The sequence below is a fragment of the Mesoplodon densirostris genome, chromosome 4 (assembly GCF_025265405.1).
Source record: "Mesoplodon densirostris isolate mMesDen1 chromosome 4, mMesDen1 primary haplotype, whole genome shotgun sequence".
NCBI lineage: Eukaryota > Metazoa > Chordata > Mammalia > Artiodactyla > Ziphiidae > Mesoplodon > Mesoplodon densirostris.
In genome coordinates this window covers 28,161,378-28,183,145 of record NC_082664.1, presented here as the reverse complement: position 1 = coordinate 28,183,145, position 21,768 = coordinate 28,161,378, and the positions used below count along the sequence as shown (strand labels likewise).

General features: G+C 49.3%; 2 protein-coding genes across 3 annotated transcripts in view; one reads left to right on the top strand and one right to left on the bottom strand.

The window, feature by feature from the left end:
- Window positions 1-17,916, bottom strand: part of TGFB3 (transforming growth factor beta 3) — a 28,384-nt gene extending 10,468 nt beyond the window's left edge. The window contains exons 1-4 of one of the 2 annotated variants that reach the window (XM_060095795.1): window positions 17,533-17,916; window positions 9,268-10,493; window positions 1,689-1,852; window positions 1,268-1,397 (exon numbers count right to left, since the gene is read on the bottom strand). In XM_060095795.1, the coding sequence (XP_059951778.1) occupies window positions 1,268-1,397; window positions 1,689-1,852; window positions 9,268-9,754 (781 nt within the window). In that variant the 5' untranslated portion in view covers window positions 9,755-10,493; window positions 17,533-17,916. The remainder of the gene's footprint in view (window positions 1-1,267; window positions 1,398-1,688; window positions 1,853-9,267; window positions 10,494-17,532) is intronic. The other variant, XM_060095796.1, reaches the window with a different exon arrangement.
- IFT43 (intraflagellar transport 43) overlaps window positions 14,833-21,768 on the top strand; it is an 89,302-nt gene continuing 82,366 nt past the window's right edge. The window contains exons 1-2 of the mRNA XM_060095797.1: window positions 14,833-14,902; window positions 17,606-17,698. Of these exons, the coding sequence (XP_059951780.1) occupies window positions 14,849-14,902; window positions 17,606-17,698 (147 nt within the window). The 5' untranslated portion in view covers window positions 14,833-14,848. The remainder of the gene's footprint in view (window positions 14,903-17,605; window positions 17,699-21,768) is intronic.

Genomic DNA, 21,768 nt, shown 5'->3' with positions numbered 1-21,768 from the left:
ATCCAGGCTGGAGGACCGTGGTCCAGCCACTTAACTTCTCTGGGCCTCCATTTCCTCATCTGACCTAATAAAAGCTTACTCTCCCATAAGGGGCCGAAACCTTGGAAGTTCTCTTAGCTACAGTGGATCCTTAAAATAGCTCTGTGAGGCATGAAGGGAAGACACCATTACCTATTTTCCAGGTGAGGAAGCAGAGCGAGTGGGTGAGAGATTTGGGACACGTGAAGTTTGATACACCTACTGGACAGCTCTACCTGGATGACTTCCAGGCCTTTCAAACTTAATCGGCCAAAATGGAACCTGCCCCCAAACCTGCTCTTCTCCCAGTCTCCCTATTTCAATAAGTGTTACCACGTGGGTGTTCAGCCCAAAATCTTCAGTCATCTAAACTCCTCTGGTGTCCTGCCACCCCATATCTAATCACCAGTCAGTCCTATTGGCTATACCTCCAAAATACAGAACAAATCCGTATCATCTCCATACACACGGCTACCGCCCTGGACGAAGCCCATGTTGCTCTCACATGAGCTGCTACAACGGCCCCTAACTTCTTGCCTTGACCTCATGACAACCAGAGAGCCTTTGAAAGACGTAAACCAAATCGCCTCACCCCCACTTCCCCAGCCCTGCTGTAACCCGCCCAGGACGTCTCATCACACTTGGAGTAAGTCCTGACACCTGACCGTGGCCTTACAGGTCCTACATCGTATGGCTCCAGCTCCTCTCCGACCCCCCAGCTCACTCTGCTGCAGCCACACCTGGTTTTGCTCCTGCTACTTCTCACTGGTTTTGCTTAGCACGTCCTTTATCCTGACCTTCACAGACTGCCTCTTTCTTGTCCCTCAGATCTCAGTGCACAAATTCCTTCTTCACAGGGACTCCCTGAGCATCTGATGTTGGACCCCACCCAGTCATTCTCGCTTTGCCCTCTTTCTGTTTTTCCTGGTACTTATCACTATAATATATATAAAAGTCTTATTCATCAATATGTTTATTTGTTTACTATGTGTCTCTCCCGCCAAAAGCCCTATGAGATCTGGGACCTCACCTGTCTGGTTCACTGCTGGATCCCCGGGGCCTGGCTCAGAGTGAGCACTTAGTCACTATCAGTTGAGCGAACGAATAAAGGACACACAACAAGGCAATGGCCAAGCTAGGCTTTGAACCCAGATCTGTGTCTCCCCCAGTTCTGTCCTCTTCCCTCTGTGTCACGAAGGACCAAGAGACCTGAGGTTCCTTCCAAAGTGCTCATCCTGGGTCCACCTACCTCTTCGTAAGAGCCATTCACGCACAGTGTCTGTGACATCGAAAGACAGCCACTCCGCAGCGCCCCGCGTGGGCAGATTCTTGCCATCGAGATAGCGCTGCTTGGCTATGTGCTCATCCGGCTGGAGGATCTACAGGACAGAGGAAGGAATAAGTCCCGAGGCCAGGACGGGGCATCCGCGTGTCATGAGGCAGGAGGACGGAGAGGGGCTGCAAGAGCAAACTAAGCTTCTTAAATGTTCCTTTGAGTTCCTCGGTTAAGTCTTAATCCTCTTAACGACAGACACAGATACAGAAACTAAGGCTCAGAGAAGGTAGGATTCACACCCAGGTCTGCTGAACTCTGAGCAGCGTGGAGGCCCGATCTGGCCAAGGAACCAGCTTTCCCGCCTGAGTGCTGTCTGTCCTGGGAGGGGGCTCACCTGGAAGAGCTCAATCCTCTGCTCGCTGCGCTTGGAGCTGGGGTTGGGCATCCGCAAGACCCGGAATTCCGCTCGGAACAGGTTGGTTTCATTTTTCTCCACTGAGGACACGTTGAAGCGGAAAATCTTGGAGGTGATCCCTTTGGGACAGACGGCCAGGTCATCTAGGAGGCAGGGCAGTGGGGGGAGGTACAGCATGAGCGAGACCCACGGGGACAGTGTGCTGCCAGCGGACCCTCACCAAGGGGCCAGGGTTCCACCTGTGACCTCTCTAGAAGCTTGAGGCCTCAGACCTAAAGGTGGAAACCCAAGGAAGATCCGGGGTGGCTCTGGAATCACACACAGGCCTGATGGAGAAGCAGGACATGGAGCCCCAGGATGGTGGCACTAACAACTGGCCCCTCCAACCCCTCACCTCGCCATCCCCACTCTGGCAGGCTCTCCAACCTGCTTTCCTACTCTTCTAGAAAATACAGATTCTCCAGTGATATCAGCAATTTCCTCTAGCAGTTTAATCGTTGTTAGCTAGTTGATTCATTCATGCGTTTGTTCATTCAGGCATTCATTCATTCATCAGACATGCATTGAACAAATGCTATGTGCCAAGCACAGGCTAACACTGGGAAGCAAAAAGGAAGAGACAGGGCCCCCGCCTTCAAGGAGATTAATATCCAGGGGAGGCTGTTAGTACATGGACCAGACAACAGGACCAGAGGGAAAGTGCTGAGGGCCTTTGGAGAAGCCTAGGAGTTGCTGCAAACAGGTCAGAGGAGGGAGAGGGTTGAGAGCACTTCGTGGAAGTGGTGATTATTTAATCTGGGTGATTATTTGATCTGGGTCCTGCAGGAGGAAAGGGTCTAAGGATGCAGAGGAAAGAATTTTACATGAAAGGACTGCTGGAAGCACAGGCAGGGAGGAGAGCAAACGCACGTGAGTAAGAGGGACCTGAAGCAGCCAGGCTGGAGCCCGTGAGACAAGGTCAAGACTGTAGACTGGGGTCCACCTGCGGGGAGGCTGAAACGTCAGACCGAGGGGTTGGATTTTATATCATTAACAGTAGGGGGTCATAGAAAGTGACACTCTGGATCTAATGAGACGGCACTGGTGTGACAAGGAGCCCACATCTGGAGCCTGGCAGACCCCCCAGATGTTTCTTCAGACTGAGCCGGTCTATCACCATCGGCTCCTGTCTCTCTAAGGGTTACTTTCCCTGACAGCACACGCTATGCCAGCCTCTGTCACCCTGCTGGCCTCTGAACCTCCATCCACAAGACAGAAGGCCGCACATGCTCTTTCCCACCCCCTCGGCCAGATAAAGGAGACAGGAAGATCCTGTCATTTCTTTACAACCTCAAGGTCTGAGCAGCATTAACACCCAGAGAAAAACTTTCTACACAAATGGTAACAATAGCCAGAACTTGAAATTCAAGCCCAGAGACCCAGATTCCACACATAATGAACATGGCTGGAACAAGCCCATAATCACCCCAGGGGTGGTTTAGGAAGTCGTGGACAGGGCGGGAGGATCAGAGGCCTGGACACAAGCACATGCGCTACTGAGCTGTAGGAAAGGATGAGTGAGTGTTTCTGGAAATTGCCATCTGGTGGGTCTGACACTGGTTATTAGAAAATTAATGGAACAGATGTTGGGAAAACAAATGTGTGAACGCTAGCTAATGAAGCCCTGATTAATAACTGGCTTTGAAAGAACGAATACTGCCAACTATTCCCTAAACCATTTCGGATAAAACCAGAAAGAGGGATCATGATGGCAGTTTAATTTTTGAGTTTGCAAGTCTGTAACCCTCTGGACATGGGTAAGCTCTTTGGAAGGGAAACCTTCTCAAGTACTGACATACTTGGGTCTCAGAGGAGCTGTCATCAATATGGCTTCAGTTAGACTAGTACCTCCAGTAACTGTTGAAAGAGGGAATAAAAGATATGTCAGTGCAGTGTGTGTGTTGCTATAAAAAGGCAAAGGGGAACAGAAAATGGCCCATGCCAGCGAGGAGAGTCAGACTGGGGGCAAGACAGTGGGGAGCCAGGGGACGGGAGGTGATGAGGCAAGAGGGTCTTCAGGACACCCTCGTCACCCTTCCTCCTGTTTCTTCCAGCCCATCAATCAGATATCTGTTCCCCAAGCTAGACTCCTCTTGGTGGGAATTTCAAGGAGATTTCAAGGGGATGGGAAAGGTCATATTTTATCCCTGGGATCTACAGATTTCTAACAGACTCAGAAGGGACGTTAGGGGTCATCTAATGCAACCCACTTCAGACAAATTCATGCCCATAGGGGTCTTGGCCAGGGTCACACATGAATTAGTTGACACAAGCAAACTGACACTAGCAAGCAAAGCTCAGACACAATCATTAGTGATTTTAAAAGAACTGTATAGGAGAGAAAATAAAATGTAAACATAATCTTCTTGACAATTAAATCCACTGAATACTAACGACACTTTAAATAATTTGTGGAATGAGCCAGAGTATAAATAAATAAACAAAATGTAATAACACTATCTTACATTTCATAGAACTTCTATTAACTCATCTGACCCTCTAACAATCCTTGAGGAGAATGAGAATAAGTAAAATTTATCATTTTACAAATGAGAAGAGTAAGTATCAGGAAAGTTAAATCACTCTTCTGAGATCACTCACATAGCAGGTGGCAGAGGTGGGATTTGAACCCAGGTCTTCTGACCTCATTTACTGAAGCAAAGACTCTGGAAGTTGGAGGAGACCTCAGAGTTCATTTAGTGAGTGGAGGGATGATTTCACCAACAAACTGTAGCAGGATTCCATGAAATGGGGCTAGAGTGCCAACTTATGCTTCAGTCAAAAACCACTTCCCAGTTTTGTGATTAAGCCATGCTTCGCAGAACACTAGTGTTATTGAGAGCTGGCCTAGGAGGTCCACCTTTACAAATTAAATTATGACCAACTTTTTCTATTGCACACAAAGTATATATATTAATGGGTGCCATTTTCTCCTTTTTACTATAGGGAGAGAAAAATAAGCAAAGAATATTCATGGATATTCAGGATATTCATGGAAAAATCTGGAAACAGCTGACCATGTTTAGACCGGGCATTTTTTAATGCTTTCAGACACCTGGGCTCCTAGATGTACTTCTGCTTGTGTTCATCATTTCTGCTAGTAAAATTACTTCTGGTTCCAATGATGGCACTACATATATCAGGGTGGCAGTGCTGCTCTACCCTAGCTGTTCCTTAGAATCACCTGGAGAGCTTTAAAAACAGATGATGCCTGGACCTACTCCCCAGAGATTCTGACTACCTCACTGGAGTATGGGTGGGTCCAGAGCTTTTTTTTTTTTTTAAAGATCTCCAGATGATTCTAATATGTAGCCAGGATTGAGAACCACAGTTTATAGTGTTCTGCAAAGGGTACCATGGCATCCAGATGTTCTGATAAACCACAGCTTTAAGGATTCAGCCTTTAAATAGGTTAACCTTTAAATGTTAACCCGTTAAAATACTGTCTGGCCAATGCATTGTTTTGTAAAATTTTGAATTAGAAGCCCATAAACATTCTAAGCCCAGGTTAAAAGTTGGGAAATTTCACAGAAAGATTTTCTGCTCTTCTGGGAGGCAGTTAAGATCTAGTCATGCTGGACCCATATTCCCCAATGCAAAAATTGGCAGGAGCTGAGCGGTGGGTGCCCTCTTTTAATGGGACATGGGCAGTTCCAAGTCCCCCCGCCACCAGTCTCCCCATACACCCTATTCTCTCCATGACTCTGAAGCCAAGTGTCCTGTGCAGTTTGTCATGGTCCCTGTGCTGCAGCCTTTCCTCTAGATCATTTGCATCAGCGGCCTGGGCTCTGTGGGCTCTTGTGTTTGCAGGCCTTCTAAGGAAAGGTTTTGCCCTTGTTCACTGAGTCTTAAGCGTCAGTGAACTTAAAAATCAATACGGAGCTTGTTAAAAATACAGATACTTCATGACGACACCCCCAGAGATTCTGATTCTGTAAGGGTAGGCTAGGACCTGGGAATGCACATTTTTCACATTGACCTAGCCTCTAGTCCACACTTGGAGAAACACTGACCTAGCGTGCAGAGAGTATTGGCACTTAGATCAAATAAATTCTTTCAATAAGAAACATCTTTTAATTTTCAGAATGAACAAGATCTAAAAGTAGCATCCAGAAAAGAAACGCTAAAGTATCGTTTTCTCTTTGCTCGTGAACTCTGGGTTCTCTGGTTGTCTTAGCGTCAGACCTCGGATGAAAACAAGAGTCTCCTGCCAGACACAGATAATTACAAGCCAGAAGTTAAAACAGCACCTACACTGGTAATATCTTGATAACAAGGATGACAAAAGAACTGAAAAAGCTGTGTGCTTCCCCACCACGTGGGTCAGAGAAAGCCTCTACCCACTTCCCATAGCAAAATCCTGGAGAATCATATAGGAATAAGATATATATGAGTCTTGCCTTCACTCCCCAGCAGAGACCTGTTGAATCATCCCAGATGTATACATAGAATTGTTCCAGCTGGAAGGGAGCTTAGAGATTATCTCTAACTTTACAGATGAGGAAACTGAGGGTCAGAGATGTGACTAGCTCAATTCCACATGGTGTAGTTGCTTAACCTGCTTGAGATTCTTAAGCAGATAATGAAAACGCTTTTGTTGAGTTTGGGAGAATGTAGCAGTATGAATCTCCAGGCCGTAAAAATAGGCAGAGCTAAGAAAGAGCACACCCAGTGATCCCTAAGCAATCTGCCACCAGGGTTACTAACATACAATAATAGCTCCTATGCCCACCTGCTTGGTCCAACATGTGATTCATTCATATCATAAACCAAAGTTCTCCTGGAGCCCAAAGGTTAAAGGTGGGACTTACAATGCGTATTTTATGCTTTGCATTATTGTTTAACAGCATGCATTCTGTAGGGAGGATGTCTAGGTTACAGCCCTGGTTCTTTTGGGGCAAATCACTTAATTGATGCATGTTGCAGTCTCCTTATCTGGAAAGTAGGGAAATCAGGGTACCCATCTGACAGGGCAGAGCCAGAGAACGGGTCTTATCCTCTTTGCTCTCACCTTGATGCCCTTTCTCCTACGCCACTGGAAGTTAGTCCTTCTTGCACTTTGCACTCCAGGCACCCTTGTCTCCTTGCCCCAGCTCCTGCTGTCCCTTCCCTCTGAGAGCCTGTCCACTGGGTACCGGAAGGGGCTGGGAGTGATGAAATGTGGAAGGGAATGTGATCTCATCACCTCGGCAGCAGGAGCTCTGGCACTCAGGTCCTACCAGTGCCCCACCCACAGACCCCGGCCCACCCTCAGGAGTTCTAGACACTAGGCTTCCCTCGCCCCAGCCTTGGAGGGTGGCTCTCTGCTCCCTCTCAGCATATGTTAAACGTTGGCATCTGCCCACTGCCTCTTTATAATTAGTGTGCCTTGTGCGTCTGTCTCTCTGGGGCTGGCTCAACACCTGACCAGCCGGAGGGCAGGCCAGGCCTGCGTCTGCTCAGCCTCTGTGTCACCTCCAACAGCTGCAGAGTCTGGGCCTGCTTCCTGTTTGCACCTGCAAGGCTCACTGGCATCACCCGTGTCCCACGGGGCCCCGGACCCTTCATGATATCTCAAGTCGCATCCTGCCCACTGTGCCAGGTTTCTTCCTGCCTGATCATGGCTCTGTGGCTCCAGGGCCACCCTCACCTACTGCAGTTTCAAGGAAGGTCCTGGTGCTGCAGCCTGGAGCTGCCCAGCATCTGTGCAGCCCTGTCCTGGCTGTCCCCAGGGCTGTCCACTAATTGTACTCTGAGTCTCTGCACACATGTCCACTGGCACCTGGGTGCCCTTGCATCTCTCTGGCTCATTTGTTCTCAGCCTGGGATTCCAGGCGGGGCGGGCCCCGGTGACGTAGATCCCTCTTCCCGGGACTCCTCCTCCTGGCCCGGATCCTTAAGACCCGAGTCCGTTCCTCTTGCCCTGGACTCTCCTCACACCTCTCCCGCAGGTGTCAGCTTTCCACCCTTCTCCGATGTTTGGCCACTATGTCCTGCTTTTGTGGGTGCCCAGGGGGTTGGGGGTTCAGCCATTCAGCTGCTGGTGCCTCTGGGAACCATAGGCCCCTGAGGACCCTGAGTCAGCCTCACCTAGAGAACCCTGGGCAGGGAGCACTAGCTGTGCTTCACTCTCCGGCCACCACCCCACACGGGAGCCACCTCCTAAGGCAGCCACAGGAAGCCGGAGTGGGACCCCCTCACCAGCAACCACAGGCTCCTGGGCCTGGCATGGGCCAGCTCCCGGTGAGGCCTCTGGCCCCTTCTGCCAGAGCTGGTCCATCCATCGGCTGCCCACTCCTCCTTCTCTCTAGCCAGGTTCCTTTCAGCCCCTGCGGTACCCCCGCTGACCACCCTCACCTTGCCTGTTCCAACCCATTCTCCCACCCCCCACTCTGGGCACTGCCCACCTCTCAGGTGAGCCAAGGCTGAGGTAGCCTGGGCGTCGAGGACACCTGCTGGTAGGAAAAGCAAACAGAGCTATTCCCGGAGTCCCTGGCCTGTGAGTGGCTCACATTCCTCCTTCCTGGGCTGTCAGTTTCTCAGCATCTGCCAAATCTCTCTCTGTTGTATTGAGGTTTTTTAAATCCCCGTTCAGTAAACACACATGACTTCCACACGTGTACAAACACACACAGACGTCTCACCCAGAAGCCTCCCAGCTTCTCGGCACAGACAGGAGCTTCCTGGGAAGACACACTCCCAGACACACGTCCCCTCTGTATCCACAGCCACACCTCCCACCCACTCTTCCCCTGACACGCAGACACAAAAGGGCTGCCAGCCGTCATCTACACATCCAGAGCCACATCCCTGCTTTCCCCGTGTCCACGGGCCCGGAAGACGCCCATTTTGCACCCATGAATCTGTGTACCGTACGAAACCAGACTACACATCGCTTTAAAGCACACAGCCACGTGAACAGAGGCGCATCCCCTTCCCTCACGCACACAGCTCACATGGGTCACAGGCATGGTGTGGACTGAAGGGCCTAGACAGCGAGAAGCTGTCCCTTGCCTGGGCCTCAAAAAGCTGGACAGACAATAATTTGGGGCAGGTATACTCTTCTTCCCCAGAACTGGAAAAACAGAACGTGAGACGTGTCACAATGAGGTGTGAAAAGCAGAGAGAAGACCGAGGTCTCCAGCCCATGGAACCGCACGGCCTCTCTAATGAGAGAGCCAGCCCTGCCCCTTTATGGCACCCACATGCACCTATCTGACCACACGTGCCACAGCACGCGTGCTAACGGGACAGCGCAATGTCACTCCAAATTCAAGTCAGTCAACGATGTGATGTGAGTTCAGCAGGCTGCTCAACTCCAGGGCTCCCGGCCTCCCAGCAGCGCTCGACTCTTACCAGAATGCCTCTGTCTCCCTCCCCACCCACCTATCCAGCCCCAGCTGCACATCGCACCTCCCCAGCTGGGTGCGGGTGGACCCGGGGCACCCTGCTGTGTGGCTACCGCTAGGCCCCCCTCTGGAGCTCCCCACTCCAGTTCAGACCCTCCAGAGCAGACACCCCAGCGGGAATTTGGACTTACTGTGCTCCTCCAGCCCGTGGATCATGTCGAATTTATAGATTTCTTTGGCATAGTACTCCGACTCGGTGTTTTCCTGAGTGCAGTCGTCTCCCCTCTCCCCGTGCACCTCTTCCAGCAGCTCTCGGGTGCTGTTGTAAAGGTCCAGGACCTGGGTGGGGATGTTGGCCAACACCGATGGATCGGGGGGACTGGTGAGCCTGAGTTTGCTCAAGATCTGTCCCCTAATGGCTTCCACCCGCTTCCTCTTGATGTGGTCGAAGTCCAAGGTGGTGCAAGTGGACATGGAGAGACTGACCGTGGCAAAGTTCAGCAGGGCCAGGACCACCAGAGCCCTTTGCAAGTGCATCTTCATGCGTGAGCAGGGGAGAGAGGCCCGGGGGCTGCGAGGCCTGGTGAGGAGGAGACCCCAGCAGACGTGCAGAAGGAGGGAGGAAAACCAGGCGGCCTCCCTAGATCCCGAAGACTGAGGCTTGGCAAGAAGGTGCATGAACTCACTGCACTGCAAGAGCTTCAGGACTTCCAGGAAGCGCTGGCAACCCTGAGCACGAAGAAGCCGACTGTGTGCCTTGAAGCTCTGGGTTTCTTCTCCATGTGTCTAAACAGGTTCTGCTGGGCTCTGACTCCCAGCAGGCCAGGTGGAGGGCAAGCAGAGGGCTGGGAGGGGTGGCAAGGCAGCTGGGAGTGGGAAGGGAGCTGGAGTTTTTCCTTAGGTAAAAATAAATAGAGCAGATATCTGATATTGCCAAACGGCCGCTTGGCGATGGGGAGAAAGTGGGTATTTTAAAGAAGGAGCAGAAGGACCATGGCTGGGTCCCCAAATCAAAATCCTTGCCTTGCCCTGAAGGAGGATAAGAAAAGAGGATGGAAAAGAAAAGAAAAAAAAAAAATCTAAAAAAAAAAAAAAAAAAGATCACCAGTGAGTAGGTGGGGAGAGGCAGGGCTAGGCCGCTGCTGGCCCAGCTAAAGGTGGGGCCAGCACAGGACACACTTGTCTCTCGGGCACACCATTCATGCTTTCTCTTTTGTTTACACTTCCCCGGGGGCTTTCTAAATGACTCTGTTCACGCTGCCTCTCATCTTCATTGGCTGGGATGTGGGCTTATGTGCAATTGGAAGGCAGGGGGGACAGCCCCTGGAGAGCAGCCCCAATAATCCACTTGGTCGCCCAGGTCACCAGCACCTCGGCTTGTCTTCTGCCTCGGCCATTGCTTCTGTTCCCTGCTTCTCTTGAAAAGATACAAAAGAAAAGAAAAAGAAAATAGAAGCCAGTTCACTGCATGCCTCCTCCGGAGAGCTGTTATTCCTTCTTTCTCATGCTGCTTCCCCTATCTCTCGCCTCTCTTGCTCATTCCCTTGGACTTGGCTTTCTGGTTCCCTCCCTTTCTCTCCCTCCAGCTTCCCTCTCTCTCCCTCGCCCTCTCCCTCAAGCTCCTCTCCCTCTCTCTCACACACTCACATGCACACACACTGCTTTCTCTATTTCTCTCCGCTGAAATTTTATACCTCCCTCCCATGACGTTTCTGGCCCGGGGCGGGGGGGGGGGAGGGGGCGAGGGGAGGTGGGGGTGAGGTGGGGGGAGGGGTGGGGGAGGGACCAGCGCACGCAGCCTCTTTTGCGGCACGATTTTAATGTTTTAAACAGGCACAGGAAAAGCCGAGCCCATTTGAAAAATACTTCGCGAGTCCTCTCGATCGACGTGGTAACTGAACTTTTTTTACCCTTTTGGAGTCACTCCTGCTACACGTTGACTGTTTTTCTGGAAAGTTACTCCGATGAATCCCCTCCCTCCTTCTACCCCAACTCCTTCGCCCTCTCGCCAGCTGTCAGTCCGTCCTCTCCTCGGCGCGTCTCTGCTCCCTCCCAGGCCCCCCGTCCAGGCCGCCCCCCGGGCCTGGCGGGACACTGGGCAGGGGCCGGCGAGCGCGCGGGGCCTGGGCAGGGGCGGCCGTGCCCACCCTCGGTGGGGCTGACGCCCGGCCTGGGAGCGGGGTTGGAACTGGGTTCGGCCCCGCGGCGATCCTGGCCCCGATTCTTCATTGACAAGATTGGAGTCGGGTGGCTCGCGGAAGCTTGGAGATGCTCCAGGGGCATTGAAAAATGGTGGCGTTTTCCGGCAGATCGAGGGTGCCCTCTGGCGAGGCGAGGCCGCCAGTGAAGGAGGCTCCGCGGGTCGGAGCCGGGAAGGCCGGGGCGGCCGGGGAGGGGTGGGGGTGGGGGGATGAGGCTGGGGGCCTGGGGAGAAGGGGCCGCGAAACAGGGCGAGGAAAACAAGACCGAGTGCCCTGGGGAACAGCCTCCCTCTCGGCCCGACGTGCGTACAAGTGCACTTCTCCCTTCCCGGAGTCCCGCTCTGCAGCCCCTCTCGCAGAAATGTCCTCCAGATGTTCGCGGCCTTCCTCCCCGCCGAGGGTTCCGCGGGGAGCTGCGCCAGCCAGCGCAGAGTCAGCAGTTGGCCCGAGCCCATTTCCCAGATGGGTGAGGGGAGGTTTTCTCTCCGCTTTCGTTCCTTGTCTCAGCCTAAGCTTCTAGGTCTTTTCCCATCAAAAGCTTAGGGAGGGCAAGCCACCATGCCCGAGCCCGTCCCCAGGATTGTCTCTGAATTGATCACTTTCCTGGGACTCAGCGCCGCTCCCTGCCACCCCATCCCACCTCGCCCTAGCCTTCCTGACCCTTCCTGCGAGGTCTGGTTCCTGCCCCTGGCTCGTGGGCCGCTAACTGAAGGGAAATTCTCTGCATCCCCAGGGCCCTGGTTGATCAGTTTAAGTTGAGGACAGTGAGGCATAGACCCATTTAAGAGGCTACACTGCTTGTGAGTGGTGGAGGTGATATTTAACAAGGGCTCTCTGGTTTGGAAGACATTATTTTTATTTGCATAAAACATGAGGAATCCTAGGTGTAGAAAGCTTAAGGTAACTTGCTTTTGAATTACTTTTAGGTCATAGAGTCAGTGGGTGTCAACACTGAGATTTGGACCCAGGCAATCTATTGCCAGAGTCTATGCATTTAACTACTGTGCTCTACTGCCTCTGGAATTCAGCTATCATTTGAGAAATATTTTTGACGGCTACTATATGCCAGGCACTGTTCTAGGCTCTGTAGATGCAACAGTGAACAAAGCAAACAAAACCATTCTCTTATGGACTTTACATCTAGAAGTGGAGGTAGGGCCGTGGGAAATGCAATAAATGAACTAAATATGTAAATAATGTAGTATGATAAAAGGTAAGTGCCATGGTGGAAAATAAAGCAGGGAAAGAGGAGACAGAGTGCCTAGGCTGGGGGGACGTTGCAATTTAAAATCAGAGAAGGCCCTACTGAGACCTTTAAGTAAATACTTGTAAAATGGGAGGGAAAATTATTAAAGGGATGTCCTTCTGGACCCCACCTGTACCAAATCAGAGTCTACAGGGACGGGGTACTGACACATGTATTTTTAACAAACTTCATGTTACTGGGTGCCAGTAACATGCACCAGAGAAAAATACTTCAGTAAGATCTGGCGATTCAGGTGCCCAGCAAGGTTTGGAAAGCCCTACTCCAGGGCTTCTTTCTGCCCAGAATGTGCACCTTTTGCTTTCAGGAATTTGGGGAAGAAGTGGGAGTGGAGACTTGGAAATTAGCTCTAAAGTAGTGGTGGTGTGGCTATGAGCAGTGGAAGGAAAATAGAAATGGAGTCGGTATTGCTAAGAGCTCTCTAAAATGGAACCAGAGGCCATTGAGGAAGTGTGAATTATGTGAGTCTCAGCCTGGATAAAATCTGATCTTTTGACCACTTATTGTCCTAATGAAGGCATTCAGAAGATCTGCCAGAAACTCAAGATACTTATCAGACCCCTACCTTATAATAACTGGCGACAGCCTATCTACTGATCAGACCCTTACTCTAAAATAACTCGTGATTCCTTAATGACAAATATTTCCTTTCTCGTGTCAGAGTACAGCCTTGTGGCTTTTGCCTTTGTAAGCCCCTGACCCTTTCTCTTCCCTGGAACACTCTTTTGACTTTACCAGAATCTGTGTCTCCTGAATTGCAATTCTTAAGACACCCCCCCCCAATAAAGCTCTTTATTCTTTGCAGCCTCGATATTGATTATTGTTCAAAAGAGATCACAAGAAATGGAATAATCCAAAGATTAATCCCTTCCTCCTCATCTGGTGCCAAGGATGAAGGGAACAAGGGCTTCACTGGAGCCTATATTTCATCCATCTTGGGTTTTTGACAGTGGATGTTTCTTCAGGTTAAAGTCTAACAGGGTATTATTCTCACTGAGAATCAGAGTTTGTGAGTGAAAGATTTTAGGGGTAATCTCTAAGAGCCACTACAAGGGAGGAAGCTGAGGTCCAGAGAGGGCTCTGCCTGGCTACACAGGTAGTTAGCAGCAGAGCTAGGATGAGGCTTCAACTCTTCTGACATCCAGGCACTACTGTTGTTGTCAGAGGCATGCTAACACATAGCCCTACCCAGTAAACATGTACGGATAAATGGTTGAACTGAATAATTTACAAGGCATTTAAGAAATCCTGCATTCCTGTTTTAGAGTCATTAATCCCACTTCCAAGTCTTCGCTTTTAAGAGGTAGCCATCTAAGCCTTACCCCAGGCATGGTGTTGGGGACATTGTTCACTTTCAGGGTCATGAGCCCATCTTCTGGGGTCCCGGCTGGGGGTCCTCAGTACTAGGGACTGGTCAGTGGCATTGACGTGGGGATCTTACATGGAGGGTCAATGAAGACTCAACTCGCTTGTCCCATTAGACTGGGAATTTGGGGGCCGTCTTCCTCTGCTGGCCCAGGAGACTGGCTGGCACCCAATAACATGAGCCAGAGAAAAATTCTTCAGTAAGATCTGGTGTTAGAAAGGCACCTGGCTCTGCTGCATAACACTCAGGTGATTTTCCGCAAGGCATTGCTCTGCACCTGAGTGTCTTCAATTGTTGAATAGAGGTACTGCTCCTGCTCACTTCATGGGGTCTTGAAGGGATTATTTGTACTTTTGAAAGTTATTAATACACAGGTTATTGATGTGTTGCTTCAGCGGCTCTGTATTCTTGAAGGCAGAGATTATGTATATTGCACTTTTCATTATAAACCATTTATTGGCACCTGACCCCTTGTGTGCCTGTTTTTTCATCTGTCCATTGGAGACAATACAACTTATCTTGCTTCCCACACAAGGTTGTTATGCCCTTCCCATGAGCTAATAACTGTGAAGGTCCTCTGTACATTGCAAAGAGCTTTACAAATGGAAGGCATCAGAAAAATTACTACTGTTACTAGTAGTGCTTTGCACTTGACAACTTATGTATTTGAACAGAGCTACAGATGTAGGCAGTTTCTAAAGGCTAAAATTTTTCACTGTCCCACAGGAGCACCCTTATCTTGATTTAATATCTGGAGATTTTTTTCCAGAAGTCAAAAAAGGCAGGTTTAGGATAGGTTTGGTTTAAATTGGAGGTTGGCACATAGACTCCAGGAACTATGCGGCGGACCCTTTAAGTATTGGGATGGAAGGGCGGAGCCGTCGTCAGGGACGCGACTGGGCCGCTGGGTTTCCAGGAAGTGACGTCAGGCGGCCGCAGAGATGGAGGACGTGCTGGACCTAGGCGAGGAGCGGCGTCGTGGCTCGGCCATCTCCGTGAGGACCGACTCGGGGGGCTTGGGGCCAGGAATTAGCGGGTGGGGAGGAGTGACCCCGCCGGCCCCGGCTTCCCTGAGCCCCCTCGGCCCGTCCTGTCCCTGGTGGCCGGAGCGGGCCGGCTCTGAGCCTTGCGGGGGTGAGGCCGGGGAGGAGGCGGCCTCCCTCGCCCCGCCCCTGAGGCAGCGGTGTGCTCCTCCGCTGCTGGCCTATGGTTTGCTTTCTTTAAAATCCTCAAAAGAGTGGAAAATAGATCCTACCGCCGCCGGCCTCTGGGACCGGTGGGAAATTTCCCAGCTTTTCTCCGCTTTCTGGAGCTCCAAGTGTCAACTCCCCTAGAATGGACAGATCTGAGGGTGACTGGAGGGGCCCTGGCCAGAGTGACGCCTGCACTCATGCTAGTGCTTTTCCCTTGGGACATCTCATGGCAGAAGTTGATGTAAAAACCGTACTGTTTTATGCATGGAAGGAAGGAAGGCGTTAGACAGGGAGGTCCTTTCTTGTCACTAATCCCCATGGGAGGTGGGCGTTACCTCAGGTTTATAGTTAAGGAAATAAAGATTTATAACGCAAGGGAGTGGCTAGGTGCTCGGGGTACCCAGAGGTCAGAGGGCATATAAAGCTGTTGCATGAGTTAAAAAAAAAGTCAACCTCCAGGAACCTCGATTTCCTTATGTCTAGAATGGAGATGTTAATGTCTACTTCAAGGAGTTGCAGTGAAGATGAAATGAGACATGCGTGGAGAGCATTTAACACAGTGGCTGGCATGTGCTAAGTTATTAGAAGAGGTTAGCGACTGTTGCTTCTGAGGCTGTGATTTACCCAAGCTTATATATAAATAAGCTGAGCTAGATTCAAGACCCAAGTTCAGTGTGTATGTGTGTGTGTGTGTGTTTTAACTCCAACACAGCCTCATCAAGCCTTTTTACCTTTAAAATTATCGAAGATGACAGTCACTAAAAGATTGACCCACAGGGCAGGTCTTTAGTTTCTGCTGTGGAATCTCTACATGTTTTGAAGTGCCCTAGTAACATCGGAGATCCTCTAAGTAATTAGAGAGGAGATATGAGGATTGGGAGCAAATTGTTCTAGGAAGAAGCAGGTTGCTTGACTGACCAAGGAGAATATTATGTCACCAAGCCTTTCTGACATATGAACTTTTTTAGTACCGGGGGATGTGAATGTAGTTATTCATTCATTCTTTCAGCAAATATTTATTGAGCCCCTTCTGTGTGTCAGGCATTGATTGTCCTAGGTGCTCGGGATATACCAGTGAAAAAAACGAAGTCCCTGCCCTCATGGGGCTTACATTTCAGTGGCAGAAGATGAACAATAAACAGACTATAGATTTAAAACATATAAAACCAGGTAGTAAAGTAGGTTTTCTGCCAGTCATTCCTGTGGATTTATACAGGGTCTTCAAAAAGTTTAAAACCTTAAAATACTTGACAATTATTAGAGAAACCGTCTACAAACAGCATTTAAAGACAAGATCCTTGAATTTTTGCTTGAGCACAATCACTGCATGTAGTATGCCGTATTCAGAAACCCAATGTTATGATAAATGGAAAAGGGCAGCCATAGGTGAAGGAGTGCAATTGTCTGTCTTGGGAAGAAAGCGAGCTGCTTATTGTCAGAAAGATTGTTTCTGTCATCCCTGAAACCTAAATGATTGATTAGAATTTGACATGTACATCCTACATAAGGGTTTTTATGCAGGTCTCATGTAACCGCTCTCAGTTTATTGGTGCAGTCAGGTCTTAGAACATCTTAAAGAAATTCCAGCAGGGCATAGTGGAAGGAACTCAGGATTTGAAGGCAGAAGAAGATTTAGCTCTTAGATTTATCTGCCACTTAATTGCTTTCCTGGGTCTCAGTTTCCTCATTTGTAAAATGGCCTGAATCCCAGTCACTGTTTCTGTGAAATCAAATGAAGCTACATCAAATGAGATCTAAAAGTGCTTACATTAATGCTGTTATTTTTTTTTAAAGAAAAATATAAACATTTCACCACCCACTAGTCTGCCTAAAGAATGTTTTGTGTACGTGCTGGGAGGCATTTGAGACACAGAGCCTCCACCCCAGCAGGGCTTTGGGAAACGCGTGCAGATGGTTCATTTGATGACTCAGAATTTGAAGTGGTCTGATGTCCAAAGCTAATGTCTCAAGATTCTTGTAAGATCTTTCCTTTAATGACTGTAAGCGCAAATCCGAGTAGTGTACACGTCAAAGCAAATGCTATCTGTATTTCTCTGGTTTCAGTTACCATGGAATTCCTTTCCCCCCCAAATGCCTTTTGGATAACTATTTTCATGCGAAGCTGCAGCTTTGAAATTAGGCCTTCATAAAATCCCGCATAGGAACAAGGAAGCCTTGACCACACTCTTCCTGGGCTATGGCGTGAGGTCCCTGCCCCCTCTAGAGGAATTTCTAGCTGTATTTCTTTGGGTAGAAAAGGTCTATGGCCATTAAAAGAAAACACTGTGATCAGTACATGAATTTCCTGCTCTCCTGTATAGAACTGACCATGGGCACTTTGTTTTAAGGGTTTGGAGCCATTTCTAAGTATATACTCAAGTTGCTCAAATCCCATCCTCCACCATGTCATCATAAATCCAGTCCTTGCTTACCTTGGCAGGATTGTCTTCCTCATAGTGGCTCAAAGACGTTTGGGTCAGCAATGCCCCTCATCTCTCCTTACAGGGAGCCAAGATGGGGCGCCGAGCTCAACAGGACTCAGCTCAAGCCGGGAATCATCTCACTGGCAAGAATTCCTCTTCGACTCTGACTGCAGAGGTGAGTGTTAAAAAATTCTGAAGAAATGCACTCTGAGAGTTAGCGATTACTCAGTGAGCAAGGATTTGGTATTTCATATTTTTTTCTCCTTCTTCTCTTTAATGTCAGCCTTCCTCCTATCTTGATTTGGGAATTCCCTTCCTCGGCATTTGTCCTATTCGCAAGAAGTGAAAGAGGAACTTTTTTCTTTTGATGCCAGAGTAGTTTCTGTCATTGCTTTATATTCCCAGTGAAGAAGTTTTGTACGTTAACTGAAGCAAGGGACTGGGAGGATTCAAAATCCAGCCAAAATCCAGGTTTTTATTCCTGCCAGATAAACGTCAGGGAGGCATGCTGGTGACGTAAAGTTGGATTACACAACTGGACATTTGCTCTTGGTGGTGACCTGCGCTTTCTACAGTTTTCAGGCAGGAAGGGGATCCGTACTGGCCTTACTTTCCTGGAGACTTTTCCAAGTGGCCTGGAATCGTGGGAATTTATCCAGCCTCTTTGCAGAGGGTGGGTCATCTTGATGAGCATTGCTTTTAATGCCAGGGCACTATTTTCAGCAGTTTACTCAGAACTTCTTTTCACCCTCCTCTGCCCTTTTGAAAAAACTCTGCCCTTTTCAAGAGCTGGCTTCAGGGTAATCCTCGCTGTCAGCTCTTCCTAACTTCTCCAGGCCGATTTAGGGCTGCTGCTTCTCAGTTCTCATAGTACCTGTTATAGAACCTCTCACATTATGCACTCATTTTCTTTTTATGTGCCTGGCCCACTAGACAGTGAGTTTCTGGGCAACAGGCAACCTGGCTTCTCAGTTGCCCAGCTCATTGGCCTACAGTAGGTTTATAACAGATGAGGGCATCTCTGCTGGGAGGCCTTATGGGCCAGGCAGGTGCCTGAGTACAGCATGCTGGGGACAAGATACAGACACACTTGACTTACATATCACATAGGTAGGAATATCCTTCACTTTCATCAGAAATAAGATACCCGCCATGTCTTTAAGTGTTCCACATGGACCTTTCAGGTTATCTTTCCTTTTCTCACTGATTGTAGAAATATGGGTACAGAGACTCATTCCTCCTCTCAGGTAACAGCCATGCCAACACAGAAAAGCTGGCGACTGAAGCTTGGCCTCATTGCCTGAAGACGGTAGGGAGAGACTGTGGGGGGATTGTGGGAAAACCAGAGGCCACACGTACCCTCCAAAGGGTAACCACTATCTAGCCACAGCCAGCTGATGCTGTGGGGAATATAGGTCCAGTACTGCTAGCTCTTCTGATTTTCCAAGAGATGGCAGTCTAAAATTTTATGTGAAAGCAACACGTTTTTAGAAGTGAGCGACTAATTATAAAACTTAAATCACCATATGGGCTAGATTAGGCCTGAGGGTTGTCAGTCTGTGACTTGGACCATTGCACCTCCATTATAGAGCTGATTACATTGTATTCTAATTATTTATGTGCCTGGCTCCCTCAGAAGATGTGAGCTTTTGGAAGGCAACAGTTGTGTTTCACCTTTGTCCCCCTTTGTTTATCACAGTGCCTGGCACAGAGCAGGCATGCCACTGACACTGCAGAGGGTGAGGGGGTGAAGTACATAGTGTGTGATGAGGGGCTCTTAGAAGCTGAATAAGAGGGTTACAGGGTCAGGGGTGGCAGACTGTGGCACATTGGAGACACAGTTAAGGGGGTATAATGGAGGGAGATAGTGAAAGAAGATATACTAGACCCAACCCTGGATCTCAAGGAGCTTGAACTGCAATGGATTGGCAAGCCAATGACTGGATCAGTGGAAGTATACTCTTGGCCTTTGGAGGATCCGTCCCAACACCAGATCATTAATTCATTTATTTAACAAGTATTTATTGAAGCTTACTGTGTGTCAGGCACCATTTTAGGGGGTTGGCATATTTCAGTGAACAAGAGCCAAATCCCCTGCCTTAATGGAACTTGTATTTGTGTGATCACTGGCAGTCACAAAGGCTAATTACAAGACTACCCAGTTGTGAAGGAGGTTATAGCCACCTTAGTGGTGAGGTGAGTGAGTCTGAGATGGGCCGGGATGTCCTGATGGCCTTGAAGCCTCTGTGGCGCCCACACCAAATCAGCTACCAAGCTGGGGTCAGTAGCCATGGTTCACCTACCTGTCCCCTTCCCCTCGGCTCAGGGGAGAGGCAGTACTGTGAGCACCTAACTCCAGAGTCGCAGACTGTGATGCACCTGTCAGGGTTTCAGCCTTTCTAGAATACCTACTTATTTCTGCAGAGGCATGTACCTTTTTTGGCCCCATCTGGGCCTTAGTATTTTTTTCTGGGAGATGACGAAAAGTCATTCTGGGGACTTCCCTGGTGGCACAGTGGTTAAGAATCCACCTGCCAATGCAGGGGACACAGGTTCGAGCCCTCTGGGAAGATCCCACATGCCGCGGAGCAACTAAGCCCGTGCGCCACAACTACTGAGCCTGCACTCTAGAGCCCTCATGCCACAACTACTGAGCCCACATGCCACAACTACTGAGCCCGCGAGCCTAGAGCCCATGCTCCGCAACAAGAGAAGCCACCGCAATAAGAAGCCCACGCACCGCAGCGAAGAGTAGCCCCCGCTCTCGCAACTAGAGAAAGCCCGCGTGCAGCAGCGAAGACCCAATGCAGCCAAAAATAAATAAATTTATTTAAAAAAAAGAAGAAAGAAAAAAGAAAAGTCATTCTGTTCTTCACCCAGCTGGTGCCTCTGACAGCAAAATGCCAGTCAGAATTCCAGGATTCCTTCTCTCCCTGAATTGAGGTTTAAAGCAGCGTGGGCAGCCTCCCCTGGGGCCAGATGCACACTGTGCTGTGTGGGCCTTTTTGGCTGTTTCTTTCTAAGATTAGATTCTAAGACTTATGTGTGTGTGCCCATTTACATTCCAGTTCTGAATGTATTACTTGATATATTTATTTTTGTCCTTTCACTGACTATATTCTAGGATGAAGTTATTCATGAAAACGTAAATATGGTACCTGGGGGCTGTCAGACATACTGGAGTTACTTTAGAGTTATATAGGAATTAGTTCAAGCAAATGATGATTTTTTTTTTTTTTTTTCTGTACACGGGCCTCTCACTGTTGTGGCCTCTCCCGTTGCGGAGCACAGGCTCCGGATGCGCAGGCTCAGCAGCCATGGCTCACGGGCCCAGCTGCTCCGCGGCATGTGGGATCTTCCCGGACCGGGGCCCAAACCTGTGTCCCCTGCATCGGCAGGCGGACTCTCAACCACTGCACCACCAGGGAAGCCCTCAAATGATGATTTTAAAGCGAGCTGGCGGGATGGGGAGCCCCGTGGAGGAAGCAGACGGAGCAGCTTCCAGGTGTGCTGGAATAGAGGGAACGCGGGCTTGGCATCTGAAAACCAGGGCTTGAGCGTGGGCTCTGCTAATTGCCTGGATCTTGAACAACTCCACTAATCTCTCTAATCCTCCATTTCATTATCTGTCAAACAGTGGTGACAATACTACCAAGTTGATGTGAGGATTAAGTGAGATACATGTTTAAAAGCACTTTAGTAAACTGAAAGGCACTGTACAAATGTTCATTCATTCAGTAAGCAGTGAACAAGAGAATATTTGAATGGAGCTTTGCTCTTGTTATTAAAGGGCCGCACAGAAGGAGGATGTGAGCCTGGGTCTCTTTTAGAAGCGATTTGGAAGTCTCTCCAAGGGTTGCTGCTCATTTCTCCACAGGCTGACTAGTAGTGATCTGAAGCAGGTTTTGTGCTTCCAGATGCAGCGGGCATTCCTCCTGAAGGGTGGGTAAGAGCACAGGCCTTGCGGTTAAGACAGCCCTGGGCTGAAATCCTGGCCCTGCCACATGTTAGCTCTATGGCTCAGCAAGTTACTTAACCTCTTCAAGCCTCAGTTTCCTCATTGATAAAACAGGGTTAGTATTACATACTTGATAGGGTGGCCAGAAAGAAAAAACAAGATAACAGGTATAAAGAAAGCCCTTAACCCAGTCTGACCCATAAGTGCTCAGTATATAATTGCTAACCATTATTGTCTCTCCAGAGCTAGGGTGTTCTGTTATTGTGCCTTAACCCTCTCTACGGTTA